The sequence below is a fragment of the Chiloscyllium punctatum genome, chromosome 36, assembly GCF_047496795.1.
Source record: "Chiloscyllium punctatum isolate Juve2018m chromosome 36, sChiPun1.3, whole genome shotgun sequence".
Classification (NCBI taxonomy): domain Eukaryota; kingdom Metazoa; phylum Chordata; class Chondrichthyes; order Orectolobiformes; family Hemiscylliidae; genus Chiloscyllium; species Chiloscyllium punctatum.
Genome location: NC_092774.1, coordinates 19279347 through 19299752, shown reverse-complemented (window position 1 = coordinate 19299752; position 20406 = coordinate 19279347). Strand labels below are relative to the sequence as shown.

Sequence of the window (20406 nt, the reverse complement as noted above, 5' to 3'; positions counted from 1 at the left end):
TCATAAGACCCTCCCTCCAGACCAGGCAACAACCTGGTAAATCTCCTCTGCACCGTTTCCAATGCTTCCCACATCCTTCCTGAAATATGGGGGCCAGAACTATACAGGATATTCCAAATGTGGCCGCACCCGTGTTTGGTTTTGTTGCAGTGTGATATTGCGGTTCCAGAACTCAATCCCTCTACGAATGAAACCTAACACACCGTATGCCTTCTTCACAGCACTATTTACCAGAGTGGCAACTTTCAGGGATCTGTGCACATGGACTCCAAGATCACTGCCTTCCTGTTATTCTTCCCAAAGTGAATCACCTCACATTTAGCTGCATTGAACTCCATTTGCCACCTCTCTGTCCAATTCTGCTAATCCATCCACCTGTGCCTGTATCTAAGTCATTTATAAAAATGACAAACCGCAGTAGTCCCAAAACAGATCCTTGTGGCACACCACTAGTATCCAGACACCAGGCTGAATATTTTCCATAAGCCACCACTCGCTCCTCTTAGTTCAAGTATCTGTAATAAGATTAACATTAGAACAACAGCAGGATTCAAAAACCCAACTGGACATGGTCCACTCCTTTTCATGAGATTCCAGGATTCTCTCCTCCTCTTTCCCCACTTTTGATTGGTGCGGTCAATCAATTTACAATGGTGCAGGTGGACCCAAGCTGAGCGCCCAGTGACTGTGACCGCCGTAGGGGTGGGAAGTAAAACCTGGAAGGGGCCATCCCAACGAGGTTGGAGACCTTTGCTAGTCCAGTTCTTGACGAGCACCAATGAACCAGGGTCTACCCGTGACGAGGCTGAAAGGGAGGGAACATCGCTCTAGGCCGCACACTCCTGGGAGTGAAAGGCACACATAACATTGGTTAAAGCAAGAACATAACCAATCATTGCTTCGGTCATGTGGTGGACGTGGACTGAGAAGGGAGCCGAATCGTTCCAAGGGGTACGGAGGGGGTGACCAGAGAGACTCTCAGCTGGAGACAGTCGTGTCTTGCCCACAGACATGGATCGCATCTGGAATAAGGCCACAGGGATTAGCATAACCAGGAGAGGCCAGACTCTGCCACTTATTTAGCAAGTTTAGTCTTGAGTCTGGTTAAAACATTCAACAAGGCCGGCTGCCTGAGGATGATAAGCACCATGCAGTTGCCGACAAATACAAAGCTGGGAAGAGTTCTCCGTTAATATTACCCACAAAGTGTGGTCCATTGTCTGAGCTAATGCACGCAGGTATACTGAAGCGGGGGAATTATTTCCTTAAACAAAATCTTCACCACAGTCTCAGCAGTAGCGTTAGGAGGAGTGTAGGCTTCAATCCACTTCGAAAAGACATCAGCAATAAGCAAAACATATTTATAGCAACTCAACTCATTTCTCCAACTCAATGAAGTCCAGTTGAAGTGTCTCCAAGGGACCCTCCAGCAAGGGAGTTCTCGTAGAGATACTTGAACTAAGAGGTGGGGGATCGCCTACTCACTGAGCTGTTTGATCACGTACAACATCCTGATCGGGAAAGTCACTGACTGAGTATCGATGCGATCTGGAACGATCTGAGATTATCCTGATGTCATCTGGTGCACCAGACCAGACGCTTTCAACGTGGCGTCGCTTGAGCGATGGAGTGAGCTGCCAGAGGAAGTGGTGGGTGCTGGTATGATGACAAGTTAAAAGGCTCCTGGACGGGCATCTGAATATGAAGGGTTCAGATGGGTCAGGACCAAGTGATGGCAAATGTGACTGGAGTCAGAGATGAACAGCACAGAAACAGACTCTTCGGTCCAACTCCGTCCTTGCTGACAAGATAGCCAACCCAATTTAGTCCCAGCTGTCATCACCCGACCCATATAGGGGGCAAGTGATGGCAAATCTGACGAGATTAATTTAGGATATCTGGGCAGATTGGGCCAAAGGTTCTGTTTCCGTGCTGTGTGACTCTAATTGTCTTCAGTGAAAGCAGAAGTGTTGTTGTGAAGGCTGGACTTTCAGAGCATGTTTTGCCCTGACTGGAAGCAGAAGAGTTTGTCTGAAGTGTGTCGGTGTTAATGCCTTGATGTCTCATTTTGCTCCCACCTTCTCGGGGTCATTAACCATTTTGTGTCTGGCCCTTCCTCAAGAAACTGCATTGCAGGTTCGCCCTGAATTGACACTTTTCTTTTGCTTCCCAAAATCAGACCTGCTCATTCTCAGCACGATCCCAGTATTGTGAAAGATATTAACTTTCAGGTGGAGGTATCCAAAATTCAGAGAGATGTCAGTCTTGATGTTTTTGCTTTTCAGCATCTTCAGGAGAGTTAGTTAGAGCGGAGTGAGAACAGAGGGGAAGGGACAGTGGGATGGTGCTTTTAATTTTGTGGAACAGCAAAAGAAAAGAATATTCCACAGAAAGTAGAATTGCTTGTTTAGAATTTCTACCCTGCACGGATAGTGATGACTTTTGTAATCTGTTTTTAACAGTGTATTTGAAGATCTGAAGACGGAAGCTTCAAAATCAACAGATGAAAGCCTTACGCCCGAAACATTGACTCTCCTCCGATTCGGATGCTGCCTGACCTGCTGTGCTTTTCCAGTACCACACATTTTGACACTGACTCTCCAGCGTCTGCAGACCTCACTTTGATGTCAATGTCTGACAGTCGCTCAATCCATCGGGACAGGAACCAATTTTCAACTGAGTCTGAGAGAAGGAGCAAAGTGTTTTGGTTCCTGTTTGAGGATGTTTTCAGCATCAGTGGGACTGGATGAGAGACCCCACTGTTGCAGCGCACTGAGTGTGGAGCCTGAAACAGTTATACAGCCTGGGAAGGGGAATTCAGGGTGGGGAGGGGCTCCTCACACGTTTGTGTGTAACTGAAGGTTCGGCCATGGAGTAACCCGAGGAATCCCACCCTGTGGAGAAATGGTGGAAGTGTGGCACCTGCAGGAAAAGCTTCCGTGTCCCCTCTGTCCTGGAGACTCATCGGCGCAGCCACACCAGGGAGCGCCCGTTCTCCTGTCCCGTCTGCGGGAAGGGCTTCAGCACTTCCTCCACCCTGCTAACCCACCAGCGGATCCACACTGGGGAGACACCCTTCAGCTGGCCAGTGTGCAGGAAGGCCTTCAGTGATTCCTCCACCCTGCTGAGGCACCAGTGGGTCCACACGGGGGAAGAGGCCCTTCAGCTGCCCCAAGTGCAGGTAGAGATTTACCCAGGCCTCCAACCTGCTGACTCACCAGCAGATCCACACAGGAGAGAGGCCCTTCAGCTGCCCAGAGTGCGGGAAGGCTTTCACCAGCTCTACCAACCTCCGGACGCACCAGGGAGCTCATGTACCATCGCAGGTGGATTGAAGGCGCGATGGCTGAGTGCCATTATCGACTGGAATATCAACCCGGTTCCGGGGACTCCCAGGTTTGAATCCCACTGCAGCAGATGGTGCGATACAGGGTATGGGTTGAAATTGCCGAGTGAGGCAATACTTCCTCCAGGTTAAGGCTGTACCAAGGATCCAATTACAAAGGGACAACTTGGTGGTGACCAATAGTATAGAAGTGAGGTGGGTTGGAGGGGGGGGGGTGGTGGGGTGCGCTTTGATCTTGAGCTGTTTAAAAAGCAGCTACTTTCTCTCTGCCTTTTTGCTGAGGAGGATTGAACTTGCCAACGTGAACCACACTTTGCAGAGAGAGGAAATTTCTCTCCGGATGGAATAGGTTGATGGAAGTCAACAATTGTCAGATTATTTCATGAAAATAACAGCTGGTATGGGGATCCCAGAAGAGGGGCGTCTGTAATGACACACAGAAACAAACCCTTCAGTCCAGGCCAACCAGATATCCTAAATTAATCTAGTGACCCATTTGCCAGCATTTGGCCCATATCCTTCTGAATGCTTCCTATTCATGTCCCCATCCAGATACATTTTTTTCTTCGGAGAATACTTGGGTGAGAGCCAAGATATGCAATACCTCAATGTATAATAATGAAGCAGCTCATTTATTCTGAAACTATTTCAATTAGTTGGTCAATTGCCAAATAATAGCTGCATAACTGTTGTCAATATTGATACCCAGGAAAGCTATTTTGTTTAATATATTTCCTTTGGAAAGATCTTATCCAAATTAGAAAATGATTGTATTTTCATATGAAATAAAATTTGCAGTGTTTTATTAAATGGTTGAAAGTAACTTTGCACTTAATTGCTCCGTTTGGGATTAAACATTGTGACTTTGCTAAAAGTGATCTTTCATAATATATGGTGAGTCTATTAACAAACGAATGTTGCCATTTGCTCTCAAGTTAGCTCAGATTCAATTTGAAATTCTTGAATGAGTTGAATAAGGGGTAAAAAGTAAATATTTATTGCACTTTTCTGAAATTCTCTGCACTGCCATTGTAGTTGGTTAAACAAAATATGTATCTCTCTTCATAACTTTGATATCACCACAAATCCTAGGAACCCCATCCAGGACAAACATATAAATAGAAAGTAGGAGACAACAGCTTCGCTTCACTTGGAGGTCACCACTGATGATGTTACCTGGCCAGGTAATGAAATGTCTGGATATTAAACCTACAGCTCAGCGAGCAAACCTGCACCCTAAACATTCTACTTTGCTGAAAGACTGCACAATCTGCAGGCAGTCAATACATGTAATATATTGTAAATTACACTTTGAAAATAGATAATGGGCCCACTACGTTTTGGATGTGAGCATAAGTGGTATAGTAAGTAAGTTTGCAGATGACACCAAAATCGGAGGTGAAGTGGACAGCGAAGGAGGTTACCTCAGATTACAATGGGATCTTGATCAGATGGGCCAATGGGCTGAGAAGTGGGAAATGGAATTTAATTTAGGTAAATGAGAGGTGCTGCACTTTGGGAAAGCAAATCCTAGCAGGACTTATACATTTAATGGTAAAGTCTTAGGGAGTGTTGCTGAACAAAGGGACCTTGGAGTGCAAGTTCATAACTCCTTGAAAGTGGAATTGCAGGTTGACAGGATAGTGAAGATGGTGTTTTGTATGCTTTCCTTTATTGGTCAGAATATTGAGTACAGGAGTTGGGAGGTCATGTTACTACTGTACAGTTGGAATATTGCGTGCAATTCTGGTTCCCTTCCGATCAGAAAGATGTTGTGAAACTTAAGGGTTCAGAAAAGATTTACAAGGATGTTGCCAAGACTGGAGGATTTGAGCTATAGGGAGAGACAGAACAGGCTGGGGCTGTTTTCCCTGGAGCGTCAGAGACTGGGGGGTGATTTTCTATAGGATTGTAAAATCATGAGGGGCATGGATAGGATAGAGAGACAAAGTCTTTTCCCTGGGGTGGGAGAGTCGAGAACTAGAGGGCATAGGTTTACACCGAGAGGGGAAAGATATGAAAGAAACCTAAGAGGCAACCTTTTCATTTAGAGGGTGGTACGTGTATGGAATGAGCTGCCAGAGGAAGTGGTGGAGGCTGGTACAATTACAACATTTAAAAGGCAACTGGAGGGATATGGGCCTCCTGCTGGAAGGTGGGACAAGATTGGGTTGGGATATTGTGCACAGGGATGTGCAGGTTAGGTGCATTAGTCAGGGGTAAATGTTGAGCAATAGGGTTAGGGGAATTGTGTGGGTGGGTTACCCTTCGGAGGATCAGTGTGTAGTCTTTGGGCTGAGTGGCCTGCTCCCACACTGTGGGGAGTCTCTAAAGGGGAAGGGATTTTTGTAAACTGTGCAAAGTAACGCAGGCGTAGTGCGGGGGCCTGCTGTTGGCCTTGCCCCACCCCTTGCTCCTCCCCCTGTTGTTGAGCTGTCTAACAAACAGCTACTCTTTCTCTGCCTTTTTGCTGGGGGCATCTGAAGCTGTAACAATGTTGAGACACAATAAAGGTTACCTGAACGTTCTGCCGGGCTCAGGCTCTCATTGAAAGCTTACAGCTTCAAACGGTTTTTGTTTCTTGCAGCCTCCTGCATGTGTTTTTCAAATCTTTCTCCTCTCACCTTAATTTGCAGCCTAATCTTGAAATGACACATGCCGTTCACCTTATCTAGGCCCCTCATGGTTTTGGAAACCTCTATAAAGAGAATAAAGAACCCTACAGCACAGGAACAGGCCCTTCAGCCCTCCAAGGCTATGCTGATCGAGATACTCTATCTAAACCTGCCGCCTATTTTCTAAGGATCTGTATCCCTCTGCTCCTTGCCCATTCATGTATCTGTCCAGATACATCTTAAATGACACTATCGATCCCACCCCTACTGCCCCTGCTGGTGATGCATTCGAGGCGCCCACCACCCTCTCTGTAAAGAACTTTCCATGTATATCTCCCTCAAACCTTTCCCCTCTCACTTTGAACTCGTAACCCTGAGTAATTAAGTCTCCCCCTCTGGGAAAATAATTCTTCCTATCCACCCCGTTTACACCCCTCATGGTTTTTCGGACTCAATCAGGAACACCCCCCACCCCGCCTCAACCTCCTTATTTCCAATGAAAATAATCCTAATTTACTCAACCTCTCCTCATAGCTAGCGCTCTCCATAACAGGCAACATCCTGGTGAACCTCCTCTGCACTGTCTCCAAACGTATCCACATCCTTTTGGAAATCTGGCAACCGGAATTGTACGCAGCATTCCAAATGCGCCAAACCAAAATCTTATATAACTTTGTCAAGGTTGAACTCCATCTGCCATTTCTCTTCCCAACTCTCCGGTCTATATTCTGCTGAAGCGTCTGACAGTCCCCTTCACTATCTGATTTTCCATCAATCTGAATGTCATCTGCAAACTTGCTAATGAGGCACCCGATACCTTCACCTTTTAACCTCCTGTGCTTCAGTGAAAAAAGTCCCAGCCTACCCACCAATAGGGTCGAATTCTGTCGAGTCAGCCTGACATTTTTGATAGAAAAGCTATGCATTTAAATTACGTTCTTGAGAAAGTTACTGAAAACAGGTTCTGGGATTAACATACCAAAGAACAGAACTCCATTCTAAAAGATGGAAGATTTAATCTAAATTGTTTAATGTATCACATCTCCAGGACACTGGACTCCGTTGGCTATAAATAGTCTAATCATGATCTTATTGTCCACAACCACCTGAAGCAGCAGCAGCACTTCAGAGCGCCAGAGATCCGGGTTCAATTCCCACCTCGGGCAACTGTCAGTGCGGAGTTTGCACATTCTCCCCGTGTCTGTGTGGGTTTCCTCCCACAGTCCAAAGATGTGCAGGTTAGGTGAAGTGGCCACGCTAATTTGCCTGTAGTGTTAGGTGAAGGGGTAAATGTTAGGGAATGGGTCTGGGTGGGTAGCTCTTCGAAGGGTCGGTTTGGGCTGAAGGGCCTGTTTCCACACTGTAAGTAATAAAATCTAAAATAAATCTAATCACTCTGAAAGCTAGGGCTTCCAAACAAACCACGTTATGGCAGCAGCGGGAGGTGTGGATTATATTCACTAAAAACAGTTAAGCAGGTAGATAACACGTTCGAGTGGGAAGTGTGTATGACATAATCTCACAACTCCTATCCTCAATGCTATTAGCAATGAAGGAAAGCAAACCAAACGCTGCCTTCACTACTCTATCCACCTGAGACTCCAGCACTCCAAGGTCTCTGTATTCTGCAACACTCCCCTTAACTGTGTCAGTCCTGCCTGGATTGCTTGACCTAAATACAAACCTCTGATTTCTCTAAATTAAACTCCAACTGACACTCCTCGGCTCATCAGCCGATCCCATAAATTCTAATTTATAGTGAACTCTTTCCTCTCTTATTCCCTGGAAGCTGAAAATCTCCATCCCACACTCACTCCCTCCATTTTCACTTTGCTTATAGCGGAAGAATGTAACTGAGAAACATATCAGCCATGATTGAATGGAATGAGCAGACCTGGTGGCCTAATTTCTGCTCCTGTGTCTTGTGGTCTCTTGCTGTCCTGGACACCGTGAGAGAGAATTGGGACCAGCATTGAACCGATCATGACTGGATATGGATCTACCTGCATCTCGGTGGATGAGCTGGGACTTTCACTGGAGCAGAGGAGGAGGAGATGTGACCTTATCAAGGTTTATAAAATCATGAGGAGAGAGACGAGGTGAACGACAGGTGTCCTTCCCCTAGGGTTGGGGCTTCAAGATTAGGGAGCAAATTTTGATGGTGACAGGAGAAAGAGATTTTAAAAAGACTTGAAGGGCACAATTTTTTTTATAGAGTGGTTCACGTGTGGACTAAATGTCTAGAGGAAGTGGTGGATGCAGATACAGTAACGACCTTTAAAAGACATTTGGATAAGTTCATGAATAGGAAAGGTTTGGAGGGATTTGGGCCAAAACACTGGCAAGTGGGACTGGTTTAGTTTGAGAACATAGTCAGCATGGACTAGTTGGACTGAAGGATCTGTTTCTGTGCGGTATGGCTCTGTAACTCAGTTCTATACTGGTCTTAAAACTATTTTCTTGCCTTCCCCATAAACATTCACGTAAAAATCAGATGAACTCAGCCTTGAATATATTCAATGACCCCCTAACTGCAGGAAGACATCCCTACTTCTGAACTCAATTCCTCTTGTTAATACACCACTTGCCTTGCTCATTGCCTGCTGCACCTGTCTGACAATGGCACAGAAGGACACTGATGCCCCTCGGAACATCCACGCATCATTCCTGATGAAGGGCTCGTGCCCCAAACTACGACTGTCCTACTGCTCAGATGCTGCTTGACCTGCTGTGCTTTGTCAATTGTGGTCTTCTCTACATCGGGGAAACCGAGCGTAAACTTGGGGAACGGTTTGCTGAGCATCACAGCCGGGTCCGCAGAGGCTGAGCGGACTTCCCAGTCTCCACCCATTTTAATGCCCCTTCCCACTCCCCTTCTGACATGACTATCTTTGGCTTCCTCCATTACCACAACAAACCAAACCACAAACTGGAGGAACAAAACCTCATCTTGTCTGAGCAGTCAAAAGCCCGGAGGACTCAACACAGTTCTCCAATTTCAAATAATTTCCCATCCCATCCCCCAACTCACTTCCCAGCCCCTTCCACTCTTCCCTGCCAACTAGATTCCTTCCTCCCATTCACCAACCAGGTCGTACCAGGTTATGACGATAAGGCAGGAACAGGATACTGATTAAGGATGATCAGCCATTATCACAATGAATGGTGGTGCTGGCTCGAAGGGCAGAACAGCCTACTCCTGCACTTATTGTCTATTGTACCCTCTACCTGTCTCCACCTATCCCCACTTCAATACCCTGCCCCCAGCACACCCTTGTTCCACAGTTCTCCCTATACCCACCCCCAGTCCTGAACAAGGGTTACACCAGATACCTCGACTTCTCCACCTCCTGATACTGCCTGGCTTGCTCTTCCAGTCTCCTGTCTGTCTATTTTGCCAATTGAGACACAGGCCTGGACTAACTTTTCCAGAGTCTGTCCCCTCGCTGGATTCACTCCCATTCCTTTCAGTTGCTCCAAGTCAACACTTGAACCCCAGAATGAAACGTAAATGGAAAAGGGGGTGAGAAAAGAGAGTGCTGTACTCACATGTTGGACGGAGGAAAGAAGTTGCAGTCTGAGGTGAAGCTCAATCTTCATTCAGAGAGAGGAGGAGCAGGACCTTAAGAAGCTCATGGTCCAACTTCCACATTCACCAATAGGGGAGCTCCGAATGGCAGAAGGACAAGTCTCCCCCTGGTCCTCCAGTGCTCCTTATTCGTCCATCAAAAGTAGGTTTCGCAACTTTTCTGCCGACAGCGAGGAACATGCCCAATGTTTTGGTGACATTGGCAAACACGTGCCCTGCTTGTTGACACTGAGGAGTGTACACAACGTGCTCTGTAGCAATGCTGATGGTATTGACAGATTTTAAGTTTCCAAATACCTATCGGAGAACAAAAAGGGCAGAGCCATAATTCCCCCCCAAATGTGGCTCGATATTTGGCAATGTTTTTAAGTCTTTTCCTCAGTGTTGGGGTGAGACTCACAACTAGAGGGAATAGGTTTAGGGTGAGGCCACAAAGATATAAAAGGTTCCTGAAGGGGCAACGTTTCCATGTGGAGGGTGGTGCAGGTATGGAATGAGCTGCCAGAGGAAGTGGAGGAGGCTGGTATAATTACAGCCTTTAAAAGGTATCTGGATGGGTATATGAATAGGAAGGGTTTAGAGGGATATCGCGCTGGCAAAGGGGACTAGATTAATTCAGGATATCTGGATTTTCCTAACGGCCGCCCTCCCGCCGCTTCCTCGCTCGAGCGACTTCTCCTCCCAACCGCCTTCACCCCCGCGTGACGTCTGCACGTGCTGGGATGGGCGGGGCCGGGGGAGGGATGGGCGGGGCCGGGGGGAGATGGGCGGGGCCGGCGGGGGGGGGGAGATGGGCGGGGCCGGGGGGGGGATGGGCGGGGCCGGGGGGATGGGCGGGGCCGGGGTGGGGGGATGGGTGGGGGGATGGGTGGGGGGATGGGTGGGGGGATGGGCGGGGCCCGGGGGAGGGATGGGCGGGGCCCGGGGTGCCTCACCGTCACCAAGTCACAGCCACCTCGCGCTCCAACTGTTCATTCACAAAAACAAACTCTCCTGTCTCACTCTGCAGCTGCGGGGGGCGGGGACACTGCCACGTTTCGAGGAGCCCTGTCTACATTGGGAAAGCTCACGGCTCAATTTAAACAGATATTCCGACATCGAACGGAACGGCGTCATATCTAAAGGGGGAAATCTGCATTTTAAAGGGACATGGACATTTTAACGGGTATTTCTGCAAATAAAGAGGTTTAAATGGACAAGATTAAATTTCAAAGGGATGTGAGCACATTCAAAGGGATATCTTCATATGTAAAGTGGCGCAGTTATATCTAAATGAATCTACATTTCAAAGGGACGTTGCCCTATTTGTAAGTCGAGACAATAGGTGTGAATTCTGTCTGCGTCCCAATTGTTAGAAACAAACTTAATAAAATTTAGACGAGACCACCACAACTGGAAACAAGACAATTTATTACGAACTTGCAAGTAAGGGCTTCAAATGCAGAAGCAAATGAGCAAATTAGAATCAGGTTAGTGTACAGTTATACCCTTTGAGCTGAGTGAGGTCATCTCTCCAGACTCCTAATGACCCAATCTCTCTTACTGTACCAGACCACTGCCCAGCTGCGCTCCACCCTTATTACTTCCCCCTTCCCCAAGTTGGCAACCTTCCTCTCTGTAAGTGCTGAACTCACACTATTTTGTCAAGATCTGGTTTAACATTTTGTATCAATTTTGCTGGTACATTCCATCCTCGGACATTTCATTAACTTGTATCGTTTTGTATCGATCAAGCATTTTGGTTATCTCAGCTTTTTTGGTGAAAGCATAATTTTTCAAAAAGGACTTTTTGCTATAGTAATTACACACCAAAGTTGGTGTTTTCTTAACCACAATTGTACACTGAAAAGTAAAGATACTCTTCTCTAACCTGCAGGGTGAACAGTTCTCTTGCTGTACCCCTTTTCTGTATGCTTTTTCTATATCTGCAAAAACAACACTTTACCCCATTTCTCACGATTCCCCCATTTCTTTTCTTTAACCATTTGTTGTTTTTGCAATCTTATTTTCTGCCCTCTTTTGACCCTGTGGTGTCGAGGTCCACAATCTAGTCATTTCTGTCCTTCTAAGTTTGTCTTTTTTTAAACTCTAGGAGTAATCTGTTACTCTCTCTTTCTTGAGCTTGTGCTATTGTCATGACCGTTATTGGTTGTTGTCCTCCCAAAGACATTACCAGCTTAGTCATTATCCACTTTAACACATTAAACCCTATCAGTAAACCTACAATTATTAGTCGCACATAAATGCCTAAATTCACGAACCATTTTCCCCACTCGGTCAATCTCCAGTTACCCCATCCCCATCCTTCATCTTTTCGGAGTTCATCTCCAATTTGTCTTATATCGTTTATCTTTTTCTTTACTATTTCCACCTTATCTTCCACTATGGAACAGGTGTCTGGGATGAAGGTGCAGCATTCTTTACCAATCAGAGCACAAGTTCCCCCTTTTTCGGCCAAAAGATAGTCTAAAGCCATTCGATTCTGTAAAGCTGTCGGTCTCGTGGCAATCATTTCAGTGGTTATGGCCGATATTTGGGATTGAGATTCCCCATCGTGCCGGTGTTATCATTAATTAAATTTTCAAGGGCGGCCGCCATTTCTGTATTTCCACCCCTGCCCTTGTAGTGCCGTAGTTTGGGAGCAGTGTCCACAGTAGACGGTCTCCTTCAGAGACCTCTCGGGTCTTACGTCTTATTCCCCCCCCCCCTCCTTTCTCAGGTTGGGCTCATGCTTTTCTATTCGGAGGTGAGGGACTATATAAGCGAGGGAACAGCAGCCACTCCAACCTTTCTGGTTTTGAGGAAGTGTTTCGTCAACTTCATAACGTGACACATTCGATCACATGCACATATTTTTCCCCGGGAATAAATGGATAGGCCTTCAGACCGCATCCCCAACACGTTCCGTTTAATATTCGGGGAGTGGTCGTGGCAGTGGCCTGACTGGTGTGGACACAAGATGATTTTCCTAGTTGGAAAGGTGCAGCATCATTCTGATGACACAAACAGGTGGTATTCACTGCTCCTTTCGGTGGGGAAATTCGAAGACTGTCAATAGCGCCCTGATTTTTCGGGGCTGGCCTTGGGAACCATCCCGCAAAGTTATATTTGCTCCTTTCAGATCTCCACTTTGTATTATTTGAACCCACATCAAATTATTGTACATCATATTTTTTTTTAGTGAGCGGAATTACTGAGGTGGGGATTCCAAGATTCGCTATGGTGTGGGACCTCTGCACAGACCCAACAGTCGGTAAGTCCCTCTTGTTTAGCATAATTCTGGCACAGCGTAGTGAAGTGATTTTTCCCACTTCCTTGAATAGTTAGTACTACTAACATTACAATACTATACCAGTATCTACCCATCTCTGAACTCTGCCCACCATCCTGTCTTAACATTTTAGATGTCACACAGCCCTTACAATCAATAACAATATATATATATATATATCAGCAAACGTTAAAAGAGTCTTTTGTTTCGGTTCATTCTTTCTTTCTTAACTTTCAGAGGGTTGTCTGTAGGATGAGCGTGCCACTCCACCTTTGGGGCGTTCACAGGACCTTTAACGGGAGTGTGATGACTCCACCCTTCCTCAGCAGTCCGAATAGCTGTTTCACTAGTTAGGAGGGTTAGGAATGGTCCCTCCCAGCTCGGGTACAGTTTGGTCTCTTTCCAGGTCTTGATCAGGACCCAATCACCCGGTTGTATTCGATGTACTGTAAACTCGAGTGGCAGTGTCTGTACCAACAGGCCTTTATTCCTAAGAATAGACAAAGAAGAGCTGAGTGCCACTATATAGTTCGTTAAAAACTTATCATTGAACTCTGACCAGCCGTGAGGCAGTTTTTCAGCCTCGATAATGCTTCCCTCGATCCTGTCTACTACAGTATATTCATTGTGCTTTTTACCCTCAATCATCCGGGAGGACCCGTCGATATACAACCGAGCTCTCGCATGCAACGGTACGTCTCTTAAGTTCATTCGCACTTTAGTCTGATATTCGGTAATATCAAGGCAGTCATGTTCTGGATTGACCGGGGTCACCCCCCTCTCTCCGCCACAGAAATGCAGCTGGATTCAAGCAACTGTCTGTGACTAACACAAGGTCATCCTGTTCTATTAAGATTGTCTCATATTTCAAGATCCCAGAGTCTGTGAGCCATTGTCCTGCATTCTGATTTAAGAATTCTTTGCCTTTTACTCCAGAAACCTTGAGATCTTTGTTAGTTAATTTAACACCGCTAGGTCTAAAGCTTAGGGATGATCGTGCTGCTCCCGTATCCACTAAAAATACTGTTTCCTCTCCTTCAGGTGCCACCTTTAACTTTATCAAGGGTTCCCGGTGGGTCTCAGGAGGAGGGAACCCCTGACTCCCCTAATCTTCATCAAAAATCATCAATGATACCGCTTCTCTTTGTCGTCCTAACCTTGGACATCGTCTATCGTAATTTCTTCAACTGCTGCAACCATTATTTTAGCTTTTTGTTTTTGTTTCTCCTCTTCCCTTCTCACACACACTTTCTGTGCCTCATATAACAGATCTTCTATCTGTTTTTCACTCCAGCCTTCTAATCTCTGTAACTTCTTTTGTACGTCCTGCCATGATTTAGTTACAAATTGGAGCTTTAAAAGTCAGTAATGTAGCTTTCCATTCTTTAATTAACAATGAATTCATGCAGTCATGTTTTGAATTAACCATGAATCAATAATGACAGGTCACTGAGAATGTTTGAAGGAATCCTGCCAATTAATATTGATTCAGGCTAACGCATTTGAATTATTATAAATATTAATTATTAATTATATATTTTTGCTCAAGCACATTCATTTTTGAGAACCTCGACAGATTCCATAGCACCTTTTGCAGTTAATTAAATCCCCAATTTGGTGGCAATATCTCGTCATGAACCCAAGACTGATTCTTCCTGCCTCTCATCACAAAACTGTTGCCATAATCCAATTAACTTTTGTTTTCGTTCCCACTCCTGTGGGCTGAAAATTGAAGGATGACCTTGCTGCCCCCGTATCGACTCGGAAAACTACGTCCTCTTTGTAAGGTCCCACCTTTAAATTTATCGAGGGTTCCTGGTGGGTCCCCGGGGGCAGGAACTCCTGACACCCCTAGTTTTCATCAAGGCTCATAAACGGCACTGCCTTTACTTCCTTTGTCGGATCAGGACACTCTCTCTTAAAGTGACCTGTCTTTCCACAGTAATAACATCCCGCCTGTGGGGATTTCCACTTTGATCCTTGTTCCTGTCTCCCAGACCCCTTCACATCTCCTCCCCGATCCTTTCTCCTCCCTTTATTTTCAACATGCTGCCTGCCACCATTCCGGTTTCCTTCTCCTTTTAGTTTTGTCCTTTTCTTTATTACCTCATTCACCGTGGCTTATCATTATTTTTGCTTTCTGTTTCTGCTCCTCATGTTACGTTGCCAGATCAATGGCTGAGCCGATTGAACCAACTGAACAGCTTTAGGGCCACCTCATGGCCATTCCTCATCACCCAATGTTTTGTTTAGACCTTGATTCTTTTAAAGAAATATTGCAATTTTTCTTGCTCCCTGTAATCTCAAATACAATTTATCAATTGATGCTTGCTTTTCTTTAAAGCCTGTTCCTAACTATACATTTTGGAATCTTACTTGTAAATATATATTTATCTATTATAAATTCATTTATTCAGTGTTTAATATTCAAAATGCAAAATGCACACAGTTCCCAACTCTGAAATCCACCACAATCACCCGGTTCCAGTCCCCTGATTCAAATCCAAAACTAGTCCTCCCAACTAGTCCTGACCAGTCATTGCTCAATTACAATGCTATAGGTCGTGAAATAACCAGAGCTGCCTTAAAAGGATTTGTCTATTCAAGTTAAAACTTCAACTGTCCTCCATAAATCACTTTTATGTAAGGATAAAAGAGATTAATTAGTAACTGATAGTAAGGCAGCCATGACCTGTAAAAAGAACATTTTATTTCATAGTCTTGCAAAATCCTTAACCTTAAAAGAAATCATGTTAAAATTTCCATAGTAGAAATCAGATTCAAAACAGTCCTGGATCTCAAGCTCCAGGGAACATTCAATCACCAACAAACAAATGTGCATTCAGACTGAATCACACAGGGATAAACTTTCTACTAACTGTACAGCTCTTTTCTCTCTCTCTCTCTCTCTCTCTCTCTCTCTCTCACACACACACACACCGTGTCTCACAGACACTTTGAGTTTCCCGCAATGACTCCTCTAGCTTTTGAATATTTTTCTGGGCGTCTGGCCATAAGTTAGTTCCGAAGTGCACCCCCAGTAGCCCTTCAGCTACTAGCCCTTCTGACACGAAGCATAATCTGATTCCTCCTGACTATAAGGCTGTTTTTCATTGACATTTTATCATTTGTTTTTTATCCTTTCCTCGCGTCCGAGGATTGTCCTTCCAATCTCTTAACATTTTTCCTAAAGGACTGTCCGTTGGGATGTGGTCCTCGAACGTCCCTCTCATGTCCCCTTCTACATCTAAATTGCTATTCTTATTTCCCCTTTTAATACTCGGCCGTTTTCTTTATATAATTTCAATTAACCTCTCTGAAGTTCGGTGTTACCTTCTTCCACACCCACTTCAGGGTCCTAATCTCCACGTGGGGGTTTCCCTTCTTAATAACCGGTCTAAGGCTGGGTGATCGAATCAGTTAGACACCTTACTTGTTTGATTAATCTAGCCAATTAAAGACCTTTATTCTCTATTTTTTATGTTGCCAATTCCCCCGTACTTCTCGTACGGAACCGACCACCAAGGTAATACCTAAAGGTCAATTTTCATACCTTGGTCTGTGCACAAAAGTTACCTGGTCGAATGCGTGCCCCTTCCTGCGGCAATACCAGACAGCAAAATACGTTGTCCATCTAGGTTGCCTGAAATTTACCTTTACCTGGGTCTTATGTACAAGACCTTCGCGCCGCGGTGAAACAGCAAGTACTGCTGCGAATCCCGGCCGCCCGCGAATGCAGGTCTTAAGTCCATAAGTGTTACCTGACCAACCCGCCAGGTCTTAGTGCACCTCGCTCGTGGCAAAGACTGACAACAAAACAAAACCCGCTGCCTACCCTGGTCGCCTGGACAATACTTATTTAAGACCTTTTTCTTACCCGGGTCTTGTGCACAAAAGTTACCCGACCGGACCCGCTGCGTCGCCTCTGCCCGTCCTGTCTCCAGGGTCTCCCAGTCCGGATCACCCTCGCCCAGAGCCGCCTCGGCAACGAGGGGAAGCTAGAGGTCGCCGAAATCAGCGAGGTGCACCTTCTCCGTTTCTCCAAGAACGCCGAGTGACCGGAGCTTGGGATCCAGGAACGAGCCCCCAAATCTTTTAGAAACAAGTTGAATAAAATTTAGAGGAGACCACCGAAACTGGAAACAAGACAATTTATTCTACGATCTTGCAAGAAAGGGCATCAAATGCAGAAGCAAATGAGCAAATTAGAATCAGGTTAGTGTACAGTTATACCCTTTGAGCTGAGTGAGCTCATCTCTCCAGACTCCTAATGACCCAATCTCTCTCACTGTACCAGACCACTGCCCAGCTGCGCTCCACCCTTATTACTTCCCCCTTCCCCAGGTTGGCAACCTTCCTCTCTGTAAATGCTGACACATACATTTATTTTGTCAAGATCTGGTTTAACATTTTGTATCAGTTCTGCTGGTACATTCCATCCTCAGATATTTCATTAACTTGTATCGTTTTGTATCGCTCAAGTATTTCGGTTATCTCAGCTTTTTGCTGAAAGCATAATTTTACAAAAAGAATTTTTTGTTATAGTAATTACACACCAAAGTTAGTATTTAATTAACCACAATTAAACACTGAAAAGTCCCTAAATACCTGCAGGGTGAATAGTTCTCTTGCTGTACCCCTTTTCTGTATATATCTGCAAAAACAACACTTTACCCCATTTCTAACAGTATTGAGCAATACGGCTAGGGGAATGGTTGAGGGTGAGTTACCCTTTGGAGGGTCGGTGTGGACTCGTTGGGCCGAGTGGCCTGCTTCTACACTGGGGATTCTATGAAGGGAAGGAATTTCTGCAAACTGTGCAGGGCAGCGCAGGCGCACTGCGGGGTCCCGCTGCTGGCCGAGCCCCGCATCCCATCCCACCCCTTTCTCTCGCCCAGTCTCCCATACCCTCCCCCACCCCCGACCCATCGATGGCGTCACAAAGCGCGGAAGTGGCCCTGTCAGTTTCAGAGTGAAACTCCCTCCCTCTGGACAACTGTTCATCCTGGGGAGGCGAGAGAGGGGAGGGGTGGAAATCTGTTCACTTGTAGCAGCTCGAGTGAATCCAGGGAGGGAGCAGATTCTGCAAACTCAGGTATGTGTCTGAATTGGTGGAGAAAGTGAGGACTGCAGATGCTGGAGATCAGAGCTGAAAATGTGTTGCTGGAAAAGCGCAGCAGGTCAGGCAGCATCCAAGGAGCAGGAGAATCGACGTTTCAGGCATCAGCCCTTCTTCAGGAATGAGGAAAGTGTGTCCAGCAGGCTAAGATAAAAGGTAGGGAGGAGGGACTTGGGGGAGGGGCGTTGGGAATGCGATAGGTGGAGGGAGGTCAAGGTGAGGGTGATAGGCCGGAGTGGGGTGGGGGCAGAGAGGTCAGGAAGAAGATTGCAGGTTAGGAAGGCGGTGCTGAGTTCGAGGGATTTGACTGAGGCAAGGTGGGGGGAGGGGAAATGAGGAAACTGGAGAAATCTGAGTTCATCCCTTGTGGTTGGAGGGTTCCCAGGCGGAAGATGAGGCGCTCTTCCTCCAACCGTCCTGTTGCCATGGTCTGGCGATGGAGGAGTCCAAGGACCTGCATGTCCTTGGTGGAGTGGGAGGGGGAGTTGAAGTGTTGGGCTACAGGATGGTTGGGTTGGTTGGTCTGGGTGTCCCAGAGATGTTCTCTGAAACGTTCCGCAAGTAGGCGGCCTGTCTCCCCAATATAGAGGAGGCCACATCGGGTGCAGCGGATGCAATAGATGATGTGTGTGGATCTATTGCCAAGTGATGGCAAATGTGGCTAGATTAATTTAGGATATCTGGTCAGCTCGGACAAGTTGGGCCAAAGGGTCTTCTTCCGTGCTGTATGAGTCTAATTGTCTTTGGTGAAAGCAGAAGTGTGGTTGTGAAGACTGGACTTTCAGAGCAGCTTTCAAAGATGTTTTGCCCTGACTGGGAGCAGAAGAGTTTGACTGAAGTGTGTCGGTGTTAATGCCTTGATGTCTCAATTTGCTTCCACCTTCCTGGGGACCTTAACCATTTTGTTCCACAAATAGCTGCATTGCAGGTTACCCCATGAATTGACACACTTATGTTTGCTTCTCAGAAACAGACCTGCTCACTGTCAACTGTATCCCAGTGTTGTGGGGTTATCCAAAATGCAGAGAGGTGTCAGTCTTGACGTTTCTGCTTTTCTGCCCCTTTAAGATCCTGAATCAGCACCTTCAGGGAATTAGAGTGGAGTGAGAACAGAGGGGGAGAGAAAATGGGATGGTGCTTTCAATTTTGTGGAATAACAAAAGAAAAGAATATTTCGCAGAAAGTAGAATTCCTTGTTCAGAATTTCTACCCTGCACTGACAATGATGCCTTTTGTAATCTCTTTTTACAGAGTATTTGAAGATCTGAAGACAGAAGTTTCAAAATCAACAGGTGAAAGCCTTATGCCCAAAACGTTGACTCTCCTGCTCCTCAGATGCTGCCTGACCTGCTGTGCTTTTCCAGCGCCACACTTTCTGACTCTGACTCTCCAGTATCTGCAGTCCTCACTTTGATGTCAATGTCTGACAGTCACTCAATCCATCCGGACCACAACGGTTTTCAACTCTGATTCTGTGAGAAGGAGCAAAGTGTTTTGGTTCCTCTTTGAGGACGTTTTCAGCATCAGTGGGACTGGATGAGAGACCCCACTGTTGCAGCGCACTGAGTGTGGAGCCTGAAACAGTTATACGGCCTGGGAAGAGGAATTCAGGGTGGGGAGGGGCTCCACACGCGTTTGTGTGTAACTGAAGGTTCGGCCATGGAGAAACCAGAGGAATCCCACCCCATGGAGAAATGGTGGAAGTGTGGCGACTGCAGGAAAAGCTTCCGTTTCCCGTCTGCCCTGGAGACTCATCGGCGCAGCCACACTGTGGAGAGGCGATTCCCCTGCCCTGGCTGTGGGAAGGGCTTCAGCGATTCCACCAACCTCCACACCCACCAGCGGGTCCACATGGGGGAAAGGCCCTTCAGCTGCCACGAGTGTGGGAAGGCCTTTTCCCAGGCCTCCAACCTCCAGACCCACCGGCGAGTCCACACAGGGGAGAGGCCCTTCAGCTGCCCCGAGTGTGGGAAGGCCTTCAGCAATTCCTCCCACTTGCTGACCCACCAGCGGGTCCACACGGGGGAGAGGCCCTTCAGCTGCCTCGAGTGCGGGAAGGCCTTCAGCAATTCCTCCACCCTGCTGAGGCACCAGCAGGTCCACACGGGGAAGAGGCTGTTCCCTTGCACAGAGTGTGGGAAGGCCTTCAGGTATTCTTCTCACTTGCTGACCCACTGGCGGGTCCACACGGGGGAGAGGCCCTTCAGCTGCCCCGAGTGCGGGAAGGCCTTCAGCAATTCCTCCAACCTGCTGAGGCACCAGCGGGTCCACACGGGGGAGAGGCCCTTCAGCTGCCCCGAGTGTTGGAAGGCCTTCACCCGCTCCTCCTACCTGCGGAGCCACCAGCGAGTTCATGTACCATCGCAGGGCGATTGAAGGAATGACAGCCGAGTACCATTTATTGACTGGACTATCAACCCTGTTCCAGGGACTCCCGGGTTCGATTCCCACCGCAGCAGATGGGGG

General features: G+C 46.7%; 1 protein-coding gene across 1 annotated transcript in view; it reads left to right on the top strand.

The window, feature by feature from the left end:
* The window catches only part of LOC140461035 (uncharacterized), a 205070-nt gene that overhangs the window by 173462 nt on the left and 11202 nt on the right, over positions 1-20406 (top strand). Inside the window, exon 3 of the mRNA XM_072555820.1 lies at positions 19792-20295. Within this exon, the coding sequence (XP_072411921.1) occupies positions 19792-20295 (504 nt within the window). The remainder of the gene's footprint in view (positions 1-19791; positions 20296-20406) is intronic.